The following is a 25,260-nucleotide window of genomic DNA, read 5'->3' on the forward strand; positions in this document are numbered from 1 at the left end:
TGATCATATTCTTATCACTTGCTGTCAGAATCCAGAGCCTGTGGATGTTTTTGTGCGTCATGTGGGTCATAATCTCTGTAAAATGCTAAGTTGCCAGTCACTCACTGACAGAGTTAGAACTTGCTTCTTTGTGCGTTAAGTCTTGCCAAGAGAGTCCCCAAAACTTCCAAAATCAGTGATGTTTAGCAACACAGCATATTCACTAACACCATCTCCAACACAGCTGTAACCATAGGCTGTGAGAGTCCTACATATTTCAAAAATTTTAGATTTTTTCCAAGGAATCTTTTGACCCTCTGTACTGTGTGAAACTAATTACCACTTGAGCAGTTCGGTCAAAGCTTGCTCCTGAAAGGGCAAGATAAAGTTTACTGATAGGATGAAGCAGGAGAAGGAGCTGGACAAGTACCTGCTCCGACTATTAGAGGCAGAAGGGGTACAGGAAAATAGGCAACATTAAAAGAACAACACATTAAAAAGGTGGGGAGGGCTGCAGGCATACTAGTGAGGATTGCAGTGCTTTAACGTAGGTGGATTCCATATTCTGGAATCTCAATGAAATGTGGTTTGTGATAACAGCAAGTCAACTAGATTATCTAGTCATCCTTTTAAGCTGCACATTGCTGCAAAAGCCTAGTTCCGTGAACATTAAGAAAGGATAAACGAAACGCTGCTTGTCTCCATTACAGGTGAAATGTCTAGGCCATGTGGTAGATGATAAGAACACAGCTTCTTGGAATGATGTTCTCAGAGAAAACTTTGTTTTCACATTAATTCAGCCAAAGGCCTCAAGAAACTAATGAAATTTGTTAATAAAGGTTGAACAGCTTTAGTATAGATTTTTGATAAGGAAACAGCTGCTCTTTTGCAAGGGTACTAAGCTGAGTCTGGAGGCCACAAGATATGGTAAAGAATAAGCAGATGCTTCAGACTAAACAATTCAAGTAGCCCTTGAAACTTCTTTGAGAACTTAGTACATACCCTGATGTTAAGAGGTTACACGAAGCTCATTGAGTTAATAGTGATCAAGTATGTATTGCTGGAGGGCAGCTAGAGAGATGAAAAAGGCAGCCAGATTTACTGAGAGATAAATAACATACTGCTCCATGTCCGCCAAAATAAGATTTGAGTAGTTAAAAGCTGCCAGAAGAGCCTGAGTGAAATGAAATCTGCACATAAGGATGGATGAATGACACATTCTGAACTGGAATGTTTGGTCATCTGATCTGTGATAATCAGGGTTGCTCAAGAGGAAATTGTCACTACCAGCAAATCCAAACTGCAGACCAGAGTCCTTCTATGTGAAGTCAGCCTGGTGTCCATCAGGACCCCCAGGTCCTTTTCTGCCAAGCTGCGTTCCAGCTGGGTGGCCCCAGCATGTCCTGGTGCCTGGCGCAGGGCTCCATGGGTGCAGGGCTTTGCATTTCTGGCTGAACTTCACGAGGTTCCTGATGTGGTACATGCTTTCTTTTCACCCAACATTACATTCACCTCAAAGGACCCCTTGTTGCAGCTCAACTTGCGTGTATAGAGCGGTCATACTAGGTTATTGCCTTTTTGCAGCTGTAATTGTAGTGTTCAGGACCTTTGACTTTTAACTAAGTACACACATTTTTCTTTCACATCTCATAATTTAAAAGGTAAAACAATAACATAAACTGCCTAATTTGGAAGAGAACAGTAGGCTGTAGAGAAAAGAGTCCTATTCATGGTTTTGGAGTTTCTTTTCTTCTGTTTTTTTTGTTGTTTGTTTTTTTTTTTTATTATTATTTTTTCCTCTGGAAATTCAGATGGATGATTTCAAAGACACAAACTAAATTTAGCTACCCATTGATTTCAAATGGGATTTAGGCACTGAAGAAGTACCATTTTTTTGTTTTAAAAAATCTGTTCCTCTGTTGTTTTATCTTGAACAGACAGAAGGAGAGATATCACCGACAGTAAACAAACCATCTTAAATAGAATATTTTCTTTTTCCATTTAGGTTAAATTCTGGCCACAGATAATTTGCATGACCTCAGGTGAACCCAGTAAGTATTCAGGTCTCCATGAGGGGAAAAAATTTGTTTCTGGATTCAGAGGACTATTTTGTTATATGTAAGGTAAGGAAGGGTTTGGAAGGCAGAAAAATTAGAAAGTTACTACACTTGTATTTAACTTTTCTTGAACCTGGAGTTCATACTGTCAAAGAATGGAATTCATTCACTCACTTTTCTGCAGTTAGCAGCAGATTATATGAACCAGTTGTCAATGATCTGTATTATCCTGTCCCTTGTCGACTCAGACTCTAATTACTAAATAATCTGCCCTTCTTTTATCACCTAATTTGGAAGAAAGTAGTAGGCTGTAGAGAAAACAACTCTTTTCTAGCTAATTTATTTTTAGTTTAAATTGATTAGCATAAAACAACATGCTCTTATCTCAGAAGCTTTAGACAAAGACTGAAGGATATATATCCCACATCAAAGTTATAAAACATTAATTTCATTTAATAAAGGGCACTTTTGTTCTCAGAATATGCTATTAACATGAATCAGATCATGCTGATATTTGTTAATAGTGTTTTTCATAGTTTAAATGTTGCACAGGCTTTGAATTTCTCGGGATGTGTCTCAGCAATCACTGTGGCTAGAAATGCTTGCAGACCATGTGTGACAGTACTCGAAGAGCTGTTCAGATGGTAATATATAAATTATAGGGGGGGGTGAATGGGCATTGACTAACCTATCTATCAAAGGTTCACATGCCAACTGTTTTTTGACAAAATACAAATCCATACACGTACAAGGTTACCTATCCCATCTTTCCATTATCTGAATTCAAAACAGTTTATAAGGTAAAAGCAGAGATTTTGTTAGATACCTATGAGATGTGGAAGTCATGTTTTGTATGTTTTTTAGATTAAAAATTCTTTCAATAAATCTAAGGCTAAAAGAATGGGTATGGCATATGCTAATAATCTCTATTTCACACTTTTACTAACCACGCCTACTAACAATTACCTAATTGACAGATGTATGTGAAGTTTCCATTTTAGTGAATCACACGGCATAGCTAAAGAGCCTTTTTAAAAATCTAACTCTTACCCATTTTTCCCCTGACATTCATGTCTTGATCCTAAATATAGGACTATACGTGTAGCTGACAACTATTCAAACTTGTAAGTGATGTGATGCCCCTATACAGCTTGCTGTAAGAATCCTCCACAGGTTCAGATATGTGTGCTCTTTCTGCTTAACTAAAATTGGTATTAAGTAGGTGCCACCAAATGACATTCTTCAGCCGCTAAACAGTGTAACAGCCCATTCAAATAGGACAAACTATGGTAAACAAAACTGTGCCCTTCTGCAAAGTCGGTATGTTTGTCCTAATTTGCAAAGTAGTAAATGAGAGCATGGCTCCATAAATGCTTAAAGATGCCACAATAGTCATCGAGAAAATGCCACAAATGTACATAAAAACAAAACATGGATTCATGCTTTTGTAATTAAAGAACTCTGTGATCCTCCGAGGAGAAATGTTGTAAGTTCTGATGTTCTCACGTAAAAAGAGACCAGGCTGAGAAAAGCTCCTGAGATCTTCCAAACACTCAGATGTAGGCATCAGATCTCACTAAAGGTTATGATGGCAATTTCAGCTGATATAGGGACTTCTGAAATTCTCAACCTTGAGCTGAGAAATCAGACTTTAACATTAAAACAATGGCAAAAAAAATGAGTGTATACAATGCACTGTTCACAGTTAAGTATTGTACTGATACTTCTTCTCTCCTAAACTCACCATGGCCACTGTACAGTCTTCTTCCCTCTCTTCTGCTGACTCATTCTCTTTCTCCAACACAACTCACTAAAAATTGTGGGGTTTTATATTTTTTTTCTGCTTCTTCCTTATCTCCCTCATTTTTTTATTTTTTTTTCCCCTCGGTGATTTTTCCCAGGTCTGCTGAGCTCTCCTTACTTTTCCCACCATCTGGCTAGACAGCTGTTGCTGATACTACTGAGTGAGTGAGTTGTGAAAACAGTTGTTCAGAAGCTGATTTTACCTGCGGTTCCCATTCTCTACGGGACTGGAAGTTCTGATGATCAGGACAGATGAAATGATGTATGAAACAAAGCTTGATGCTTTGAAGAAAACTCATGTGGCACAAATGTGTTGTAGTGACAACATGGATAAATCCAGTTTAAACAGAAATCATACAAAGAAGCAAGCTGCCAACTACAATGAAATGAACTATTAACTACTTGGTAAATCAAGGGCCGGCTATGCTTTCCAAGCCAGCTTCATGGTATTGCTGGAGGGACAGGATAAGGGGGAGGTGCAACAGAAACTTGGACCCAACACTGAAAAATGGATGTGAAATGAATCAGCTCTTTCAGCTGCATTACAGAACAAAAATACAGAATACCCATATAAAGTCTGCAACCTGGCTTTGTTCCTCATTTGTTCTGCTTTCTGCCTGCTCCAGTAAACCTCTTGCTCCAATAGGGACCAAGTTCTCACAGGCTTGGACTCCACAAAGTATAGCAGGTATTGTATAGAATCACAGAATTACACAGTTCTATGAATTCTAGAATATAGGAGATTACTCAAACACAGCTGCCTAAATCCTAATGCAATTACAGACTGCTGATCATCACAATGTGAGGACACTTACTATCAGAAAGTTATAATAAATAAGACTGAGATCCAGGATACACTTAAAAATGTTTAGCTCTAGATGTACAAACCATGCTGGAAATTTCAGATGGAGTCTGTTGTATAAATACTTTTTCTGAGATACAGCCAAACAGACAAAAATTTTATAAAACATCTCACCAGATTCTTCAAATTCATTGTTGTATGCATTCCAAGTCTCACTTATGCGGAGCAGATTTTCTTCCATGGCTTGAATGTCCATGTAGGGACAGTTGCACTCTGGGAATTTGGGACCACACTGGCACCAGCAGTCATTATCCTTGCAGATGAACTCCCCCTCTGAATTGCAGGCAATATAGCTCAGAGCTGCCTGGACAAAATGTTCTTGCAGATACTCAGGCAGGATGACCTGAAGACCTGAAGGAGATAGAGTAAGCACTATGTTATGAAATGTAACGGAATGCTTGAGCCAAGCATCTTCCCTGACCCACGTGAAAAAAAACGAAAATACTGTATGGCTGATTTAGGACAATTTACTCATCTGTCTAGCATTTGCACTGAATCCTCAGAGCATTTACTGGTGTGATTTCTTTCTAGGGGGATTGTCAGGAACAGAAAGAAAGGATTACATCAACTTTTCCTTGTAAAGAATTGCTGAATGAACAGCCTCAGCAGTAAGAGCTTTGCAGTAGGGAAGCATGCAGCTGAATCATAATCTTGCTACCGGCAGCTAATGCAAATTTTGAGAGTGCTGATGAAAGGAAAGCAGCCCTGAAAGACAGAGTAAAGAGACAGTATAATCAGAAAAAGAGGTGTGAAGGTAAACATTCCCATTCTGTATCGGACTTGTTTTCCATGTTGCCTGTGAGACAAGATATAGTTTGTCTAAATAACTCTAGTTATCTCTTCATCATTCTGTAGAGACAAATGAAGATGAATGGGAAAAATTGGGTTGGGGGAAATTTTAAAGAAATAAAATTCAGCTGATATTTCTTTTCTTATAACATTGGTATTTCATTGCTAAAAGACAGTCAATTGAACAAGTGTCCTGGTTTTGGCTGGGACAGAGTTAATTTTCTGCCTAGCAGCTGGCTGGGTGCTGGGTGCTGTGTTGGGATTTGGGTGAGAACCCTGCTGATAACACACCGGTGTGTTTGGTTGTTGCCGGGTCGTGTTTATACCAAGTCAAGGACTTTTCAGTTCCTCTGGCCCTGCCAGCGAGGGGGCTGGGGGGGCACGAGGAGCTGGGAGGGGGCACAGCCAGGACAGCTGACCCGAGCTAGCCAGAGGGTGCTCCACACCATGGGACGCCATGCTGAGCGTGTGAGCTGGGGGAGCTGGACAGGGCTGCTGATTGCTGCTGGGTGACTGGCTGGGTATCCACCAGCGGGTGGTGAGCAATTGCATTGTACATCACTTGGTTTTTTTTTCCTTTCCCTTTGGATTTTATTCCTCTACCGTTCTCTCTCCATCAATATCATCATCATCATCGTCATCATTTAGTATTAGTATTAATTTTATTTAATTTCAATTATTAAATTGTTTTTATCTCTACCCGCAAGTTTTTTCTTTTTCCCTGTTCTCCTCCCCACCCCTCTGAGGGTGGCAGTGAGCGGGCGGCTGCCTGGCACTTAGCTGCAACCTGTGGTTAAACCACAGCAAATATAAAAATACAAAAAAATATAAAACCTTGAGAAATAAAAGTAATTCTTAAATCTCCTAAAGGTTTAACATGGAGAAAGGGTGCGACATCTAGCTCCCATAGTGTTCCAAAAAACCTCCTGCTATATCACAAATCCCTTTGCAAAGTGTTTTCACACTTTACCCTGCAATGGCACACAGAAGCCTTGCAAAAGCATATCACGTTGATGTATCAGAATCACAGAGAAGGTGAATCAAAAACTCAGACCATTTGTGACCAGAAATTTATACCTACTCATCTGAAAATTCTGACTACTGTTTACATGATCCCAAGGATGGGAATAAGTATTTTATATACAAGCATTTTAATTTACTATCTATCAGTTACTCTAGCTACAATAGTAATCAACAATCAAAAAGCCACTGCAAGGTACATGGTAATTTTTTATTTATTATTTCTTGCTATCTTCCATGGCAAAAACAGTCTCTCTGGAACCAGTGGGGCTAACTTATGGGCCAAGTAATTTCTCAGCATATGGGTTGGTTATTCGTGACATAGGTTTCTTTTACACAGGCAGTTGCATGATTTCATAGAGTTTTATCCTTTATTTTTAGGTACATAAAAATGATGCCTGTAATAGTAATTTCATAACCCTTCCAAGTCAAAAATTATATCATAATTGCTACAATCAGGTCTGTCTGCTTTCCTCTATACGAAAATTCACCTGTTGTTACCCAAGTAAACTTCTCAAGTACTTATATACTTATGAAAAGCCTTGAAATTGTGAAAGGAAAAGGAAGCCCAGATAAGCAAATTTGAGTCTTGATAATTTCTTCCAAGATAGGTATGAAATAGTTTATGCAGTTCTGATAATATATTTCTCATAATGACAACCCAATGGCATGTGTCAAACCACTGTCTGAGGGATACAAAGACTATTTTCCAGATTTTAACTGACAAATGTTGTGCATATGCTGGTGGCCATTAAAAATTGCAATTTTTTTCTGGAAACGTTTAACTGCACCCCCCTGGAAATGACCGTTTCTTTTTTTAAAAAATATATACTGTTTCTGAAATCACTGTATGATTTTATGGCTTTTAACCTGTGCTGGGGAGGTAGAAAAGAAAGGGAAAAAAGCACATGGATGTTTTAAACAGGAAGATAATCTTTCCCTGACAGCCATTCTTAATAGTCAGCAACTTCACACTATATGTCCAACTGATTTATGAACCAATATGTTAAATTTTTAAAACTGGAAATAATTGTATAGCTACCTGTAACTGCAAATTAAGAATTGTATCCTTCTCCTGTTGTGTATACACAGAGGTATACAAGCCCATCAATTAAAGAGAATTTGGTCTGTTTTTATAGAAATAATAAGTTGTTCATGCTACATTTGTGTAACTGAAAAAAGCCATTACTTATGGCCAAGTATCCTAGAGGGTGACTTTTCAAAAATGTTCATGTGCTTAATGTGCAGGCTGGGGAATGTATTTACTGGAATTAACAGAAAACAAATTAGAAATGATGCCTCTTTTCTTCCTTTTCCTTTCCCTTTCCCTTTTCTCTTCCTTTTTTCTCTTTTTTTCTTTCTTTATATGTAATTATTATTTTTCTAATTAGTGAGATGCCTAACTTTCCATGTTTTCTTAAAAGTCCCAAGAGGAGTCTTTGGATTCTTCATGATTTAGAGTCTTTGCAGTTCTACATCCTGCTCATCTGGTGACTCCACTTATTTCAGTGGGACAACTGCATGAGGGATAAGCTGCTGGTCAGTGTGTGCAGAGCAGGCTAAGCACATTGAATGTCACTCCCTGCTTGGCGGAATCCATAGGAATTCAGGCTGTTTGAGAGGTGTGCAAGCGGTTGCTAAATAGGGCTGTAAAATGTTAACGGCATTATCCAAATTATTTTCCGATGTGTACAGAAATTGTTTCTATTTCAAAGGCAACACGACTTACTGACATTTCCTTCGCTTTGTCTAGAATGTACTTATTGCACACACAAATAAAATTAGGGAAATGACCTTTTATGAGGTGGAAGAAAGAAAAACAAATAGTTTGATAAATGTCATCCTGTTCCAAAACAAATTAATGAAATTGCACCTACATACCTTGCAACTGAATCTTATTTTCAGGACTCTGAACCAGAACAGAGCTGACAGAATCTAGGTTGTCATAGTTACTGCAGCCAAGAGGACCAGTCCGCGTTTCTGTTACCTGATGGCAAGGGAATGGAAAAGTATCTGCTGTGTTATTCAAAACAGACTGAGTTCAGAAGCTCATTTCATAAAGTTTCCCTTTAATTCAGGTGGTGGTACATTTCAGACTTAATTAAGGTGAGATTGTTCAATTTAATTACAAATAGTATGACTGCAAATATTTTACCAGTATCGCAAACTTTGGGGAGTGCTATTTCTATTGCAGAGAATCCTTACCAATACTTCAGCTGCCCAGCAGTCTAAAGACAATTCATTTCTTCATAGCTATGGGAATTGGAATGACTTCAATAAACGTGGTTCATAAAAATAAGGAGCGTGATTTTCAGTGATAGAACTTGCACACATGACAACTCCTTGTTGAAATCATGGAAAAAAACCTGGTTTTGTCTGTGTAGCGCAGCAGGATTCAGAAGTAAAAACCTTTTACGAGCTCTGTTTATGGGGGTAGTGGTGTTTATGGGGGTAGTGGTGGGATAATTTTTCATCAGGGAAAGGCCTAAGGTAAGTTCAGACATAAAACTCTTGACGTCCTGCCTATTGTAATCACCAAATCCATAAACACAGAATCAAAATACAGTTAAATTTATCAAAACAGAATCACCACAAGTAGAGCTTTGGCTTAACAGTTGAGACTCGTGCTTGGCAACGAGCAGTTATTCAAATGACTAAATACATTAAATAATAATAAAAGACAAGTAATTTATATGTTTCATGGAATATTATAGATAAGTTTTAAGTGTTAACAAAATAATTATAAAAACTAACGTCGTTTTTAAATATTACCCACACACACACACACACACAAAAAAAAACAAAAAACACAAACAAAAACCAAACAAGTAACCCCCAGTCTAATGTAATTTCTCAGCAATGAAACACACGGATTTTGAAGTGCTGCTGTGATGGCCAGTGCGTGGGTGAGCAGCTCCACAGCTGATCAGGCAGTGCCTCAGCACTTCTATTTTTATTTATTTTTTTGCCTGTACAGGGAGCCAAAGAAAAACCTCAAATCATTAAGAGAGATGAGTATGCAATGATCTCACATGTTTTAAACTGTACAAAATTCATGGTTTTGTGGTTCCTTCTCCTTTATACCAAGACCAGGTGGAAAGAAGAAAGTGAAAGTGGAATAAAAGTAATACAAACCGGGCCACAGCAGAAAATGCTGGCCATGGGATATTGTCCCAGTCTACTGCCAAAGTACAACCAGTTCCTCTATCATACCCCCTCCCAAGCTGCTCCCAGCCACTGCCCTGGGGCTTCTGAGCTCTCTTCCTTTTACCACCTCAGAGGCTGTGGCCAGATCTACCCTTATCTGGTGATCTGCCTCAGTTTTGAATACAAACACTTTTATTTTCTGTTACTTCAGGTATTATGTTCAGCTCTGGATCTCCTGGAGAATAAGCCCAAACTATAGAGTCAAGTTATCATTTCCAAAATGCACACCTCCACAGAGCAGCCGATTGACATGCAGTCTACTAACATTAGTTCTTGTGAGCAGAAGGAAGCTTGCTGTTTTAACAAACTGTTTTGAAAAGAATATGAAGGTTTGCTAAAATAATCCATGAATTTTCATGTTGCTTAGGATTGTCTGGCTCTCTTGCAGTCTGTGCTACCACCAGCACGTGTGGGTGGCTGCAGCTAGATCATGCTATTCTGGAAACCACCGAGATTTCGCGTTTTCCAGGATCTCTAGCACTTTTGCAAAGTCCCTACAACATCTTAGTCTATTCAAAGCTCTTGACACCATTCAGTCACTTTGAACTAGTGGAGAAGGAGACCCTTTACAATGCCAGTAACCAGTGGAGAGGACACGCTGAGCTGGCTCTAGCCAAACCTGTTAGCAGAGTGCCAGCTGTGCAAGGAAACGAGACAGTCAGGATGTTTCCTCCCTGCACATATTTGGCAGTCTTTAATATTTATGCCAAGGCCAGATTTACTGTGGTTTTTTGCTTAATCATCCTGAATCAGCACAAAGATTCTTACATGGGCATCAGATCTGGCTTGGACATGGCTGGAAAGACAATTTTGATTTAGCTGTGATCCTTCTGTCCTCTCCCTCTCCTAACAAGTGCTCTAAAATTCCATTCTAAAATCTCATTTTTGTGTAGTATGCCCAGCCAATATACAGAATCCTAACCTGTTTTTTCAATAAGACAGTCACCTACATGAAATAAGATAAATAGCAAGAAGACAATAAGAGGTGAATGTTGTTGAGTTAAAACTCAACTCCTAGTTCTGAAAGATTATTCCCAGCATTTATCTATGCAATTCTTTATTTAAAGATCCATTTATTTTAGTGTTGTTTTGTTTTGTATATTATTATTATTATTATTTTCAACCACTTGTCTATAAGGCAAAGCAGCTTCATAAAGTTGTAAGAAATGCATAAACTATAAAGCAAATTTTATAATTCCTATCCATTCTTATTATTTTTGGATCTCCTGAAATCAGAAAATGGGGAAGATTAGTAAGTATCTTAATTATTATTTTGTCCCTTTTCATGCATCTTCATTCTTCATTTGGATTAAGTAAAACATAGGTAGAGACTACCACTGTTTTGATTATGGGGGTAATAGCACTTGGTGTATTTAGATGGGCCAAGAAGCACAATGTGGAAAAATCATAATTAAATGGCTTTTTGACTTTTAGAAGCTGGCTACATAAATCCACCGATTCAACAGAAGACTATATATATATATATATATGAAAAAAACTGAGCACGGTTAGATTTTGAGATGACTTACAGACATTCATGATTGTTATAGGTCAGCCATAAAATATTGTTCTAATAGTAGCAATAATAAATAATACTTTATAAATAGAGCAATAAATAAGGTCTTTTTCCAAACATTATATTTTCACCCAAATCTATATATTTGTATTATTAATTCTTTTACTTCTCAAGTACTCTTGCCTTCCTCTGTCATGTCCTTTGCTCTAGTACTCTTCTTTGGCATAGAAAAAACATTGCAAGAAGAAAACCAAAGTCTATAGTCTTAATATACAACAAAGAAATACTAAAGCAGATAAAAATCATCCAAACTCCAACTTCCCATGGATGACACTTCTAGTCAGAGATCAAAACAATGTAGTTATATATGCTTTTTTATACTCTGTACAAATTCTACTCAATAAAGACTGTAAATAAAAAGAAAAATTTGAGTAGTTGATAAAGGAAAGCCTCAAATTTCTGTCAAATTTTCTAATCAAATTCAAGCTTTTCATTTTGGGGTAACTCATTTTGACAATAAGGCAGACTACAGAGAGAAAACAAAAAATGTCCAGACGTGTTAAATCCCCTTTTGATTCACATGTTACCGAAATCACTGATGAGTTTACATTTTTTGTTTCAGGAACAGTAGAAATGGAATTGGAAGGGCAATGGCACTTCTTTAATTCTCTTCCAAGCAGGGAAGTGTGACTATGCTTAGTTGCAAGATCACAGCTGAGAAGTATTTTGTCTTACAGTGTACAATAAAAGATAAACCCAAAAGAGGAGAGGGAGAGGTAAAATGTAAATGCAGAGTGCGCTAAGATGCTGCCCTAGTTGGGAAGCGATTGTGTATGAGCAAACAGCTTCATAACCACACGCTTGTTTTGGAAGAGCTAGACCTGCAATCCGTAAAGAACAGTAACTCACAAAGCAAAATGCCACAGAACAAAGTTATTTAATAACCAAAACCCCCTAAGAACCAGTAACAAAATATGTGTGAAACCATCTGACATGAACCAGGCAGGCTATTCTCAAGTGCCTTGTTTTCAAAGATTATCACAGAACAGGTTTCCCTGGGCAGCAGGATTTTCGGTTCCCAGAAATAAACTATAACATTTGGCATTAATGAGACAAATGCCTACAGTTTTGAGTCAGTTAAATCTTATAACCATGGTGATAACGACCCGATTATAAGTGCACTGAGAACATACCTCCTAGCACTTAAGCAGGACTGAATTCCTGTGATATCAGTGGGTAGTATTTCCCTGGGAAACAGCATGCTTTTTTTGTCCATGATAATTAAGCCTATAGAAGGCTTTCCTAATAAAAGGGAAATATATTTCTGCAGAGATTTTGTTCCTGGTGTGTCCTTTTAAATGCACATAGCTGATATTCCTAATTACATGCCCATGCAGAGGTGGTGTGCTGCATTGCATAAAGGTCTATCTTCTTCAGCAAGACTCTTTAAAAATGTATTTGGCTTCTAAGGAAGCTAACTAAGCCAACACAAAGGAGAATGAAACAATGCTCATCACTTCAAAAGAGGCAGCTGCATTCATATTTGTATAAACCTCTTCAATATTTTAAACATTAAAATAATGATTTAGAGCAAACTCATCATATATAGATGACTACTCATGGGAGAAGGTCTCTTCTGAACAATTGGTGCAGACAGAAGAAAGGGCAAAAGAATGGAGCAGGGAGAAATATGAGGTCTTTAGGATTCTCCTGTATGACTCTCCTATCAGCCTCACCTTCAGGACTTGTCTTTCAGCCCATGTTCCCACACATTGTCATCCCTGCACATTCTGCAGTCAATGCTCATTTCACCTAAAGAAAACCTGATCAAACAAATAAGAACTAGATGTACTTTCTATTTAGAAGTGAATCTCCTGCCAACTTTCTTTTTTTTTTCCCCAGGCTCGACAGTTTTTCACAAAAGCACCTTTCTTCAGCACTTCCCCTTACCACACAATAGTTGCTGCTCTGCTGCCCTACTTGTGTCATTGAGCATATTAAAAGACTCCCACTAATCAGTGTGTAATTAAAATAAATCAAATCTTCTGAATGTTCCAAGCACTGACATTTATCATGCTACCAGCTAGATGAAGATTTCTGAAGGAGGTACAGACAAACCGACAGCACCACAGTGCCAGGGGTTGGAGTAGTATTTTCAGGTTTTATATATATATATCACCACCAGCATTCTAAAACAATATCTCATAGGCATGTAACATTTTCAACACATTTTTCTAGTAGCAGTATTGTTAGCATAGGACTGACTTTTTAATTTGAAGATCTCACTAACTCAGAAGACCTGGAATTGCTCCCATCATAATTTTCTGTCATCTGCTGTTGTAAGATGGAACAGGAACAGTAAACTTATCTTTCTGCAAATGAAACAAATGGCAAATTTTCCATTAACTTCATTAAAAGTGGAATAACGGCTTCTTTCAAGTTTTTGGGCCAGGAGAAGACTCAATGTCACTGAATACAGTAATAAAGCTTCCCAAGAGATCAGTGTAATCCCTCCATCCCTTCTCCTTTTTTTCTACACTCAGGAATTTACTGTGAACTAGACTACTACATTACAACAATGAAATTGAAATGTATTATCTCCACATATAACATTAAATAACTTGGAAATCAGAATATTCTAGGAATTGGAAAATTACTCAGACTACTTGAATTCTGGTCTGATGTTACATTCATTAAAAATATGACTTTTTAAGGCTGTTTAGGTTAATCTGATAGGGAGCAATCACCTGTCTGTTCAGGTCTATTTCCCACTATCTCAGAAAGCAATTTATTACCTGGAAATTCCAGGAGAATCCACAAGAACATTGGGAAAAATCTTTGAATCTACGCTGTGCCACAGAAAAACTAGACAAGAAACCAAGACTGTCAAGAATGCCTCAGCTCTGCACTAGCAGGAAACACACATGGGCTGAGCTGACTTCTAAGGGTACTTGAGATAGGGGTCAAGTAGGGAGGAGAAAACATTTACTCCTTATGCTGTTCTGTAATGCCGACTCTGCAGATCATGTAATACACCCGAGGCTATGGAAATTAAAAGTGAAATTTACCTCAGCTGAAATCACTGGCAGCATTGACAGTTCTGGCGTCGGAGCCACTATTTTCCCTTTTCAAGGACATTTTAAACCTGCTGCATGTCAGATGCCATGTTCCCATGCAGCCTTCCGTAAAGCAACAGGGAAGGCTGCAGGAAATGAAGCCACTGGAGAAGCAGTCAGGGCAGCAGTACTAGAGACTTTATTTCCTGCACTTTCAGAAACCAAGGGTGCATTAGCCTCATGCCGAGAATAGGGACGGGCATTTTTGCAGAAAGAACAAGTTATCTCTTTTAATTAATCTTGAAGAGTAAATTAGAGTGAAGTTCTCTTATGGAGAAGTAATAGACTTAGCAAAAATGTAATAAAAGCTGAGTATTTTGTTCCCTTTGCATTTAGATATTTCTGCTTGCCCACATCTTATTTAATGAATACTAATATTAATTTCTCACAACTTTTATTGCCTGAAGAGACAGCTGAGCAACAAACAATAAATGAAATCTATATATTTTATTTAAAAGATAAAATTAGAAACAAAGAGGACAGCACAGATAAAAATTAAAATAATATTTCATGTTCATAAAGATCTCAAGGTATCTGCAGAAAGCAAAAGCAAAGAAGCCTACTGAAGTAAAGCCCAATTTGTAACCTTCTGTCTTTTTCCAAATATAATTCCATTACTACATAAAGGACAAAAAGCTCTGAAGAAATCTTGGGGCACATACCATAAAGGGAGACCATCTACCTACATTTACTCCAGCTGCACAATCCCATGCAAGGACTTCCCAAGAGTATTAGGAACAGGATTTATATCCTCGTGGCTCGGTTCCAATATGCAATGCTGAGGCTACGGGGACTTTTCACTGTGTCCCCATTAGTTTCAAGAGGACAGCATGATTTGGCTATTTATAAGACTCATAGATATTATTAGTCATAATAATAACACAGCCGAATGGGAAAGAATTTTCTGAAGTTATGGAAGTATGAATAATAAAAAAAAAAAAGTCCATCCTAAATCAGAATTAAAAGTTTATATGTTCTTTTTCTTTGTGAAGGGACATGAAGAAGAAAGCCTAGGTGAATATAAAAATTATCTTTGGATAATCTGAAACAGTTTATCTTTATCATGGTCAGTTTTAAAAATTATGATTTTAAGAGGAAAAGTAAGAATAATTTGTGCTAAAGAAAAAATAACTGTTACAGGTTAACATTAGGACCTAAAAACAACATTAAAAGATTTTAAAGTCTTTAAGCTCAAAATCAAAGTGATAAGGGCAGGTAATTAAGATCCAGATTTTCCATGGAGCTCCTACCTATGATTATTTATTCCTGTGCAATTCTAACACTTAGTTGCAATATCTTTTCAGTAATATCTCTAAAAATTTACTAATTTCAGCTATACCCAGATCTTATATTTCTTCCCCTAGAGTGCATGTAGACTCCTGATTTATTTTCACTGTCCATACCACTACAGCTCCTAACACTCTGCACCTCAGTCACTGTGACATCTGCAGCACGACATGTTGAACGTCCGTTTTATTTTACCACGCTCCAGTCAAACTACCCCTTATGGGACTGTCATTCTAACCTCTCAAAAGAAATCACATTACTGTCCACAATGTGTATGTCTGCTGGCTTGCTCTCTGCCTGGGTCACGTATATGTTTCTAGGGATGTATTTTTAGGTTGTATCCTCATTACTTGCCACCTATTTATTCCCTCTGGTAAATCGATTGTAACCCATTTGCCCTTTCTGTCTCATTGGTACTGCCAACTCTCAATTTATGGTGTTGCAAAACTCTTACTTTTATGCTACTGGTTTTCACATGTTTTCCTGCATATTTGGAGGCCTACCTGCAGCATAAACAATTATCTCTGATCTCTAACTTAATTATTAAACCCTATCAGATGTTCAAACTAAAGGGAAAAGCTTGACTAAACTTGTTTTAGAAAAAAAAAAGCAACTTTATACTGAAGCTCTGAACTTCGTTTCATATGGATGCTTCCTCAGTGCTGGGTGACTAGTTCAGGTGTATTGCTCTGTAACTTTGATTGATTGTGCTGTTCCATTAATATTGTGTAGTTTAATCCGTAGCAAAAGCCAGTCTTCATTTTTAAATCTCACAAATTTATGAAAAGACATGGAAAGAACACCTGAGACTGGAATCTGATTCCAGATATTGCTGCAGTAAATATGTATATCATGCATAGTGCAAGGCTACAGATTATATGACTCGCACTCAAAGTGGGATAATAAGACTGGCAAACGTGTTCACTGTATATATTATAATAGATTTAGGATTAAGAAAATCTCTGGTACTTACCTTTTGAACTAAAAGTGCATGTTGCTTGTTCATTATTGCATAGCAAAAAGCATCTTCAACTATTTATTTGCAATTGCACTTGAAACTCCAGTCAAGGACCAACACCAAACTAGCTAAAGAGTAGTAAACCACAAAGGACTTACTGTTGAATCTATTCTGAAGCACACAGATGCTGATGTTTTCTAACCATTTAAGTGAGTTAAAGGAGCAATGCTCATAATCAAAGCTAATGTAAGAGCCCAGGAACTCACTGCAAGACTCATGAGTTTTAGGTGCTTGCTTTGACAAACGAGCCACAGCTTTTTATATTATACAAGCAGCTCTGAGAGCTTGACTTCTGAGATTCTTGCAGGATGTAGGAAATCTTAGTCATATTTTGGCTCACTGTCATCCAAACTGCTTCTGAATTCACTGCAGAGCTGAAAGTTAAAGAAATATTGCAGGGCTTGTCTGCAACAGTTTAAACTGCAGCGGTCAGGAAGGAATAAAGTTGGTCCTCATTTACCATGCTTAGTCTTCATATGGAAAATACTCATCGCAAAAAATCTCCCAAGTCTCCCTATTTCTATTCCAGCTGCTAGTCTGGAATGCAGAACCATCAGTGTTTGCAGGCTGGGCTGGGAAAGGAGCCAGGTTATTTGGGATGTGAGTTTGCTGCGTTAGGTCAGCTTCCTGCAAGCCCGAGGTGAGGGTAAATACACCAAACCTGAGAGTATATTTGATTAAGATATAAATAATCACACAGTTCTACCTAGAACTCTCTACTATGAACCAACAAATTATTTTAGTAATTAACTATATGCACGTAGAGAAAAATAACTTTTCAGGCAACAGTTTTTACAGAAAACTTGCAGCTGTGATAATGAGCACTATTCTAGATAAAACCGAAAATCACTGTGAAAGGCAATGCTGGAGGAAAAAAAACAAATCTGCAAGTAAATAACCATATGAAATAAAAATGTTTGGTTAAAAATAAAACATAAACTCCCAATGCTTTTACCAAAATAGAATAAATTCCCCTTTTTATTCCCTCTGAAACTAACTGTATTCCAGACAGTTCTGTTGCCTGTCTGTTACAGATAGGAAAAAGGGTCTGAACCCAGGTTTCTCATTTCAGTGAAAATTTATTGGAAATGAGCGTTGGTAGTTGTGTTCTGTATACAGTCTGATATTTCAGATTTGGGCTTTCAAAATACTTGCAAAAAAAAATCATTCCCTTTACACCTAAGTCCTGTCAAATATGCACAAGTCAGGTGGAGACCCATGTAGCATAAGGTCTGAGATGGTTTTGGTTGTGCCCACTCTTAAATGTAGAAACTTCCAGTGTGTCTATATTTACTCTCAAAAATAACATATAATTCTCAAAAGTCTGGAGATGGCAGAAACTGCCTTTAGTGAATGAGAACTGGGAAGGTGTGGGTGCCAAACTATATTTTCATTATATCCCTTAAAGTTTTAATGAACACACAAAAAGTGAGTGTTATTAGAATGTTTATCTTGTATGTAGTGCGTAACTCTTTCTAAGCTATTGTCCTGTGATAGTAGTATGTAACTCTTTATATCATACACTATCGACTTGCCAGCTTTTTGTATTTTCATCAAGTAAGGACAGATCCTGCCCAGTGTAAACTAACATCAAAGTTGATAAACTCGATTCTATTATGTTAAGTAACTTTCCTTATTGCTTTTTTTTTAGCATTGTAATCTCCTGATGCTGTGGAGTTTAAGAAGTGAAATGCCTTTGTCCTTTACATCAAGAAAAAACAGTATGATACTTTACCCTCCTCCTTGTGCAATATACCAACTCCTTTCTACAGGTTTATTTTTAATATATTGGGGTTTATGACCAAATGAAAATTTTCAAACATAGATTAAAATCATAATGCTTCAGTCCTCTTGCGTATCCTAAAAAAAAAAAAAAAAAGAAGAAAAAAAGCAGACCCACATGTTTTAACATTATACTTTAACCAAGTACATCAATTGCTATGCTTGAGGGAATATAGGGCATTTATTTCTTACAATGATACGCGTGGCTCAGTATTGCTGTCAATGTCATATTTCAGAGAATCTGAGTAAGAATAAAGTCTACTTAAATAGACTAAAATATGACAGAAAAAATATTGTAACGGTCCTCTTCAACTGATTTTCTCTGTTATCTGCAACATTTTATCATTACTTATTTTTACACATTAAGGACTTAACGAAAAGTTGAAGGAAAAACATGGAATGGTTTTTCATTTTCAAGCCTCTAGGTACTCCTGGAGAAGATACAATTATATTTCCTTGTAAATCTATACACTAGGTAGGAAACTGTATACCAATATCCTCTATTTAGTGGAATTATTATAAATGTTGGAACATTATGAACCAGTATAACTGTGACACTATAGTTACTTTATGATTTCTCCCTCCTTTTAATTATTTTTATATTACTTTTAACAAAAATAAAAGGAAAACTACCCAAAGACCATGAAACATATTAACTATTCCCTGGGAATTAATGGGTTAATTTGTGTAATCTAGAGAGAGAAAGAGCAAAAAAATAGTTTGATAAATTAGCAAGATGATGGTTGGGGTTGAATGCAGAAAATCCGGATCTTAATGACAGCAATATATATGTGAAGAAATGTATATATATAAGGTCAGAATCTCACCATGCAAAATTAGAAACACTTTTTATTTTGTACACTTGATTCAGCAATAAACTCTGTAGAACAGAGCTGAAACTACCAACCTTTCAGACATTAAAGATCTGAAAACACTACAATAATCACTCAATACTATAGGAAGTCTCCTGGATAAATAACAAAACTTTTCTTAAACCCAGCTTCTGCAACAACATATATAGGCATTACAAGCATTATTGTCTTAGAGATTACATCATAGTTCTGCTGTCAGAAATGTAAATCCTGCTGAAATACTGTGAGAAGCCCTACAGGTAGAAATAATTGTGAGCTGCAGAAGACAGCAGTGATGTACCTCTCAGTTACCTTTAAAGGATTCTCACATTAAAGATATTTTTTTTATTTTTTTTTTTTTTTTGGGGGGGGGAGGGACACCATTACATTAATAGATTGAAGAGTATGACTTCAGTTTGAATCATAATCTACAACAGCAAAACATATGAAAATTATTATGGGTATAAATTCTACATTCCATAGGAAACATAATATGAACACTGAAACCTTGCAACAGCCTTTTATTATTCTCTGAGCTTATTTCTTCTTGACTCTGAGTCTCTATTACCCTGAGATATTCCTCCAAATCTGACCTTTGTGTTCATATATGTTGTTGATACATGCTACCTCATATTTCTTAGGGTTCAGAGGTAGGGAAATGTTCTGTGAATTTTATAGTCCTTGCTTGACATTTTCTGACCTGCTGGCAGGCAGTAGCTGTCAATTAGAGAGTGGAGGAGATGGCAAGTGCTGAAGTGTCTCAACCCATGCACAAGCCACTCCACAGCCAGAACACAGACCAAATGAAGATCCATACAAATCTGAGTGCCTCCAACTTAGTGCTGGAATGCTCTGCTCCGACTGCATTGTTCAATATGTTCACTGTGGATCTCTCAATATTAAAACCCTTCTGTTTTCTGGGCTTATTTGCTTTAGTTTCACTTTTTAAGGGGAAAAAAAAAAAAAAAAAAAAGAACATGAAACATTTAAGAAACTACAGTCTGAATTGTTTATAGGTTTTTGACAACTGTGATGGCAAGTGTTGTGTGAGTGCTGTTAAGGTCTCTTGTTTACACATGTATATTTATAACCTGCTTATGGTTTGGTAGTCTTTATTTTCTTGGGGTTGTTTTTATGCTTCTCTCTTTACTAAATTACATAACTGATGTAACAAAGTCCTTATATTTGTTATGATCTATCGTGTCATATGGTCTATCCTTTTTTTGTTGTTCTTTTGTGTTGTTGGGTTTTTTTTAAGGGTAGAATAGTTATCTAAAGTCTTTCCAAAATGCCTATCCTAGCATCTCTATTATGTGCTATTTTGTTGATTTGAAAGCATTTCATGCTGTGTTACCAACTAGCTGGCGAGGTTATAACTTCTTGCACTCATTACTCCTCTATGCACATTGCTGAAAATATAATGAGACAGAATAGCTTGTATTAGAGGCTGCTAAAACACATCCTTTTACTAGTGTCATACTGCAGCTGCTGTGATGTATCGTGTCAATTATGTTGCTGAGTATGCATTCTGAGAGTGTTTAGTAAAACATGTTACTGCATTAACTTGCTGGTCTCTTTTCCCCTCCCCCTTCTCTCTCACTCTTTGGAATAGTGAGGGCCAGATTCTCAAAGGAATTGTGCTGTTTTACACCAGCTGAAGAGCTGACCTCTACATTACCTTTTAGAGAAAGCAGCCCTGGAGTTTCAATTTAATTAAAACTCAACTGTCCAAATGAATTAAAGTTGTTTTTAATATCATCACCTTCAAATCCTGAATAATAAGTCCCTAACCTTTACAACTGGTGTATTCTTACAGTTACTTAACAGTCCACACATGGCAGCCAGAAGATTTTGTTTTACCTATGATGAATTTGATCCAAAGATCTCCAACAGTTCCCAGACATTAATGTATAAAACCTCATGTATTTCAACTTTATAATGAGACAAACACAAATTGTGTGCTGCACAGTAGAAGATGGTACAGAGACTTCTTAGTTACCTGAAATTGGTCTAGCTTCAGAAAAAGGAAGGGATATAGCTGTGGAACTCTGCTGCTCCTGAGCAAAGAAACCCCTGGAGAAACACCATGTATTTGCCTGGGCATAGCACTGTGGTGGTGCAGCTTTCTGGCCGTGTCCTGTGTGTCACTTCGTACTGGTGTTAGCACCATGCACTATACTAGCACACAGCCTCTGCATGGTGCTTTGTGGCATGATTTAGCCAGGCTCAAGCACCACCACCTCAGCATTTTGATCCCAGCTGTCTAAACTTACCTATCCAAATCTGCAGTTCAATCCAGATTACTGAAAGACCCTTAGGAGATAGATTATGCCCAAAATGTAATGGAAAATAGATAGATGTTTAACTGCAGGTCCCAGTTCCTCTGGTAAGGTTAGTTGAAGACCCAAATTTAAGTTTAGAAATACATACATAACCATATAAATAGTGAGCTGATTTTGTGAAGCTTTTAATGATGAGTGAGACTTTCAAAATAACTTGCAAAAGAATTCAATTCTCACAAAAATTTCATGCGAGTTTACCACATCAAGATAAAGATTTGGTAGCACAATCTCTATGTATTTCCTGAAAACCTTAATTTTTAACTCCCTCTGTGAAAAATTGCAAGATTTGGTCTTGCATGAAGGCAATTTGATTTCCTTAGGTAGTGGAGAACTTAGAGTTTTATAATGGAGCTGAGCAATACCTGTCCTTGAAAATCTGTGCTGTGTTTTTTCCTTGACATGCATAAGTAATGTCACCACACCAACACAATAGGGAAGCACCGATTTTTGAAAAGTTATGGTCATTTCTAGCTTTTAGTTAGCTAGATTTCTTTAATTAAACTTAGATTGACTATTTAATTTCTTCAGTGTAGTCAAAACATATCAAAACCTGATATTACAGGTCTTTCCAACCCAACATTTCAAACTCTGATTCTGCAACTTGAAGATCCTGCTGTGCACAATTTTTTGAGCTTCCCAAGTTTTGGACATTTGCAAGGTTTCTCAGCTATAGTCTTAAATCCTGTCCACAAAATTAATGGGGAAGTGAGGAAGAAGGAAGAAGGATTCACGATCCAGATTTCAAAAGCTTAAAAAATTTGGCTGCTTATACAAAATTCTGAAAACTATTTACATTTTGAATTTGGCAGAAATCTGACAATAGTGCAAAGCTTTAGTATTTCAGCATTTCTATTTTGATTATAGCAATTACTTGAATCCACAGAAAAACACATTCCAGCATGAGGTATGAAAGAAAAAAATGAAGCGAGAAAGCTTTTCCAGGCAAAACAAAAAAAGAAAGAAAAAAAAAGTCTGTAGTCCAGTCTGAGTTTTGAGTAAGAAACTAATTTAATTACACTTTCCTGTCTAACACCTCACCATGAGTCATTCATGGGTTAATTATACATAATCAGATATAGTTACCATCACAATAGAGCCCTGTTCTTGGAAACTATTCATAATCTAAAGTTTTCAGAGACAACCAAAGTGCTTTACTCTTTCATTGAAAAAAAAAAAAAAAAGAAAGAAAAAAAAAGAAAAAAACCACCCACCCAACCAAAAACCAAATAGCACAATAAAATTTAATTGAAATTAGAGGGCACATTCTCAAGGATGTTTATTCTTTCTCACTCAGATGGAATAAATGGGCTCTAATGTGGCTGTAAATAGCTGGTGGAAAATTCAATTTATGCCTCTGTTCTGTTGCCTCCTGTTCTGTTGTTGCACTGTGTCTGTCCCACAGCTGCTTGAACCTTAAGATAACACCTGCACTGTATTCACCTGACCCAACTCCCTTGAAAGAAAATGTATTCTGGAATGGAAGAAGATATCCTCCACAACACAATTACTGTAACACTTTATTAATGGCGATATTATACTTGCCTAACACAAATGTGTTTATCCTTTTGCAGAATGCAGTAAAAATATGCAATAATATTTAATTTACTGTGTAACCAATGTGTTCCTTCTGTGTTCTGCACAATTATTTGGAATTAGTGCAGAAGTTTATTAGTGACAGTGGTGGAATTATGGCTTTTGGTGAACAGGAATCAGGGTCATTTGAGTAGGGGTATACTGCTGTCAACCATAGAGTCAGAAAGCAGAATGAAACCTAGATGTACTATGCATAGCCCTCTTCCACCTACCCACCACTGGAAAAGTCTCCTAATTAGTTTTTAAGAGTGTGAATGCACGATCTCAGGGTGGTACACCAATGTCATTCTGCCAGTGGGCAATGACAGGACGTGTTGTCAGAATCACTGTAGATGCTACAGTAACTTGTGACCTTCATGTCTTGTTCACACCATCCGTCAATCAGCAAAGGAAGGGAGTCAGTCATATGGATTAGGGTCATTGCATAGTCTTAGGTCTCAGGCCATTTCACCTTCCCCTGGGCCTCCAGCTGTGGGTAGATCTTCAAGAGGTGCAAAATTAGCATGGCTGTACAGAAGCCAGAACGACACTGAGCTGGAAGAGCTGAGGTAGATAATGGAGAGCTCATTAAAGATACCACACAGGGAAAGAAAAACATTTGCTGACTTTATTTGTATTCTGCTTCCATGACTGTACAGGATTTTATTAAACAAGAGGAGAGCATACCCCATCATCATAATAGGGATGTTAATAGGGAGAGCTAACAGTCATCAGTGCATCTGAAGAGAAATTTTCATAGGAAAAAGCTTCTAAAATGAGCATGCAAAGGAAGTAATGTTGGATCTGTAATATTTCAAACACAACAGGATGTACATTCATGTAAATGTATATGCAAATTAGATGCAGCCCTCAGGCGCTTGGTGAGTTTCCAATGAGGCCCTTGAGGCTGCAAACTGTTGATTTAGCATATGAGCCTAACCACTCACACTAAAATGCATGCATTAAATTAATATTGAAAGAATGTATGTATCGGGGACTTTTAAAAAAGTTAAATATTGATACAGTCTCTGGGTAGCTCCCATGGACGTTTGGTTTCCAACTGGAAAATGTTGTAACATGGTGATTTTACCTTTTATAATATGGAATAAACAATGTGTTGTCTATGTGATTAATGTGAAGCCTCAATCTGTTTTACTCATGTTATTTTCAAGGATAATTATGTCACAGCTAACAAACTTGATTACAAACAAATTTGATTAAGAAACTTGATTCATCAAATACACCTCTCTCACTCCTTTCCTCGTGTTGCACTTTAATATATTTTGCTCTAAATGGTACTGGTTTTCACTAGATAAGTAAGAATTAAACATGAAGATATTAATGTTAATTCTCACTTCTCCCTTCTCAATGCTTTCCTTTCTCTGTGACATAACTTAGCGATTTGATAGAAAAACTTAATTATAAAATTTATCAAAGTATTATCTTCCTGCATCAGTCCCACAAAACAATGTATCAAGGCCTGTAAGAAAAAAAAAAGAATCAGCTATCACATATCTCAATGAATTTGAATGAAGAATGTAAGAAGTGCTCAAGGATTAATTGTTTTGATTACATAAAGGAGGAAAACGTTTCACTATGTGTTACCTTCCAAAGAGAACTTAGAATTTGTGAAAACACATATTTATTGCTGGCAATTTTTTTTTTTCCTGAGAAGACTAATTGAACTTGATCATTCTCACCGAATATTTGATCTGTTGTTGACTTGGTTCTGTAACTCAAGAGAATTCATGGATTCCTCTTCCTTAATCTATTAAGGAAGCACCAGACAGAGAAGCTGGAAACGTTAGAAACGGAATGGTCAAACGGAGACACAGCCCTGGTTTGTGAATGGATGAGCTGTTCATTGCTACCCTAGCATACGGCTGACTGCTGCTACAGCTCTGTGAAATGCCCATCCTCTTTCCTGTCCTACAGAAATCCCCCCTTGGTGGAGCTTTCAAGGTAGTATCAAGACCCCCTTTGCTACTGCATGCTTAGTTTTTCCTTACTATTTCACGCTCCTGTGGACAAGGGAATATTTCCTCCCATAATGTTCTTA

The 25,260-nt window shown here is 37.1% G+C and overlaps 1 protein-coding gene across 3 annotated transcripts in view; it reads right to left on the minus strand.

The window, feature by feature from the left end:
- The window catches only part of BRINP3 (BMP/retinoic acid inducible neural specific 3), a 220,875-nt gene that overhangs the window by 68,282 nt on the left and 127,333 nt on the right, over positions 1–25,260 (minus strand). For all 3 annotated transcript variants that reach the window (XM_080407509.1, XM_080407510.1, XM_080407511.1), the window contains 2 exons: positions 8,392–8,497; positions 4,816–5,052 (listed from right to left, as the gene is read on the minus strand). In XM_080407509.1, coding sequence (XP_080263635.1) covers positions 4,816–5,052; positions 8,392–8,497 — 343 coding nt within the window. The remainder of the gene's footprint in view (positions 1–4,815; positions 5,053–8,391; positions 8,498–25,260) is intronic.

This window comes from Falco punctatus (assembly GCF_963210335.1).
Source record: "Falco punctatus genome assembly, chromosome: 11".
NCBI classification, from domain to species: Eukaryota; Metazoa; Chordata; class Aves; order Falconiformes; family Falconidae; genus Falco; species Falco punctatus.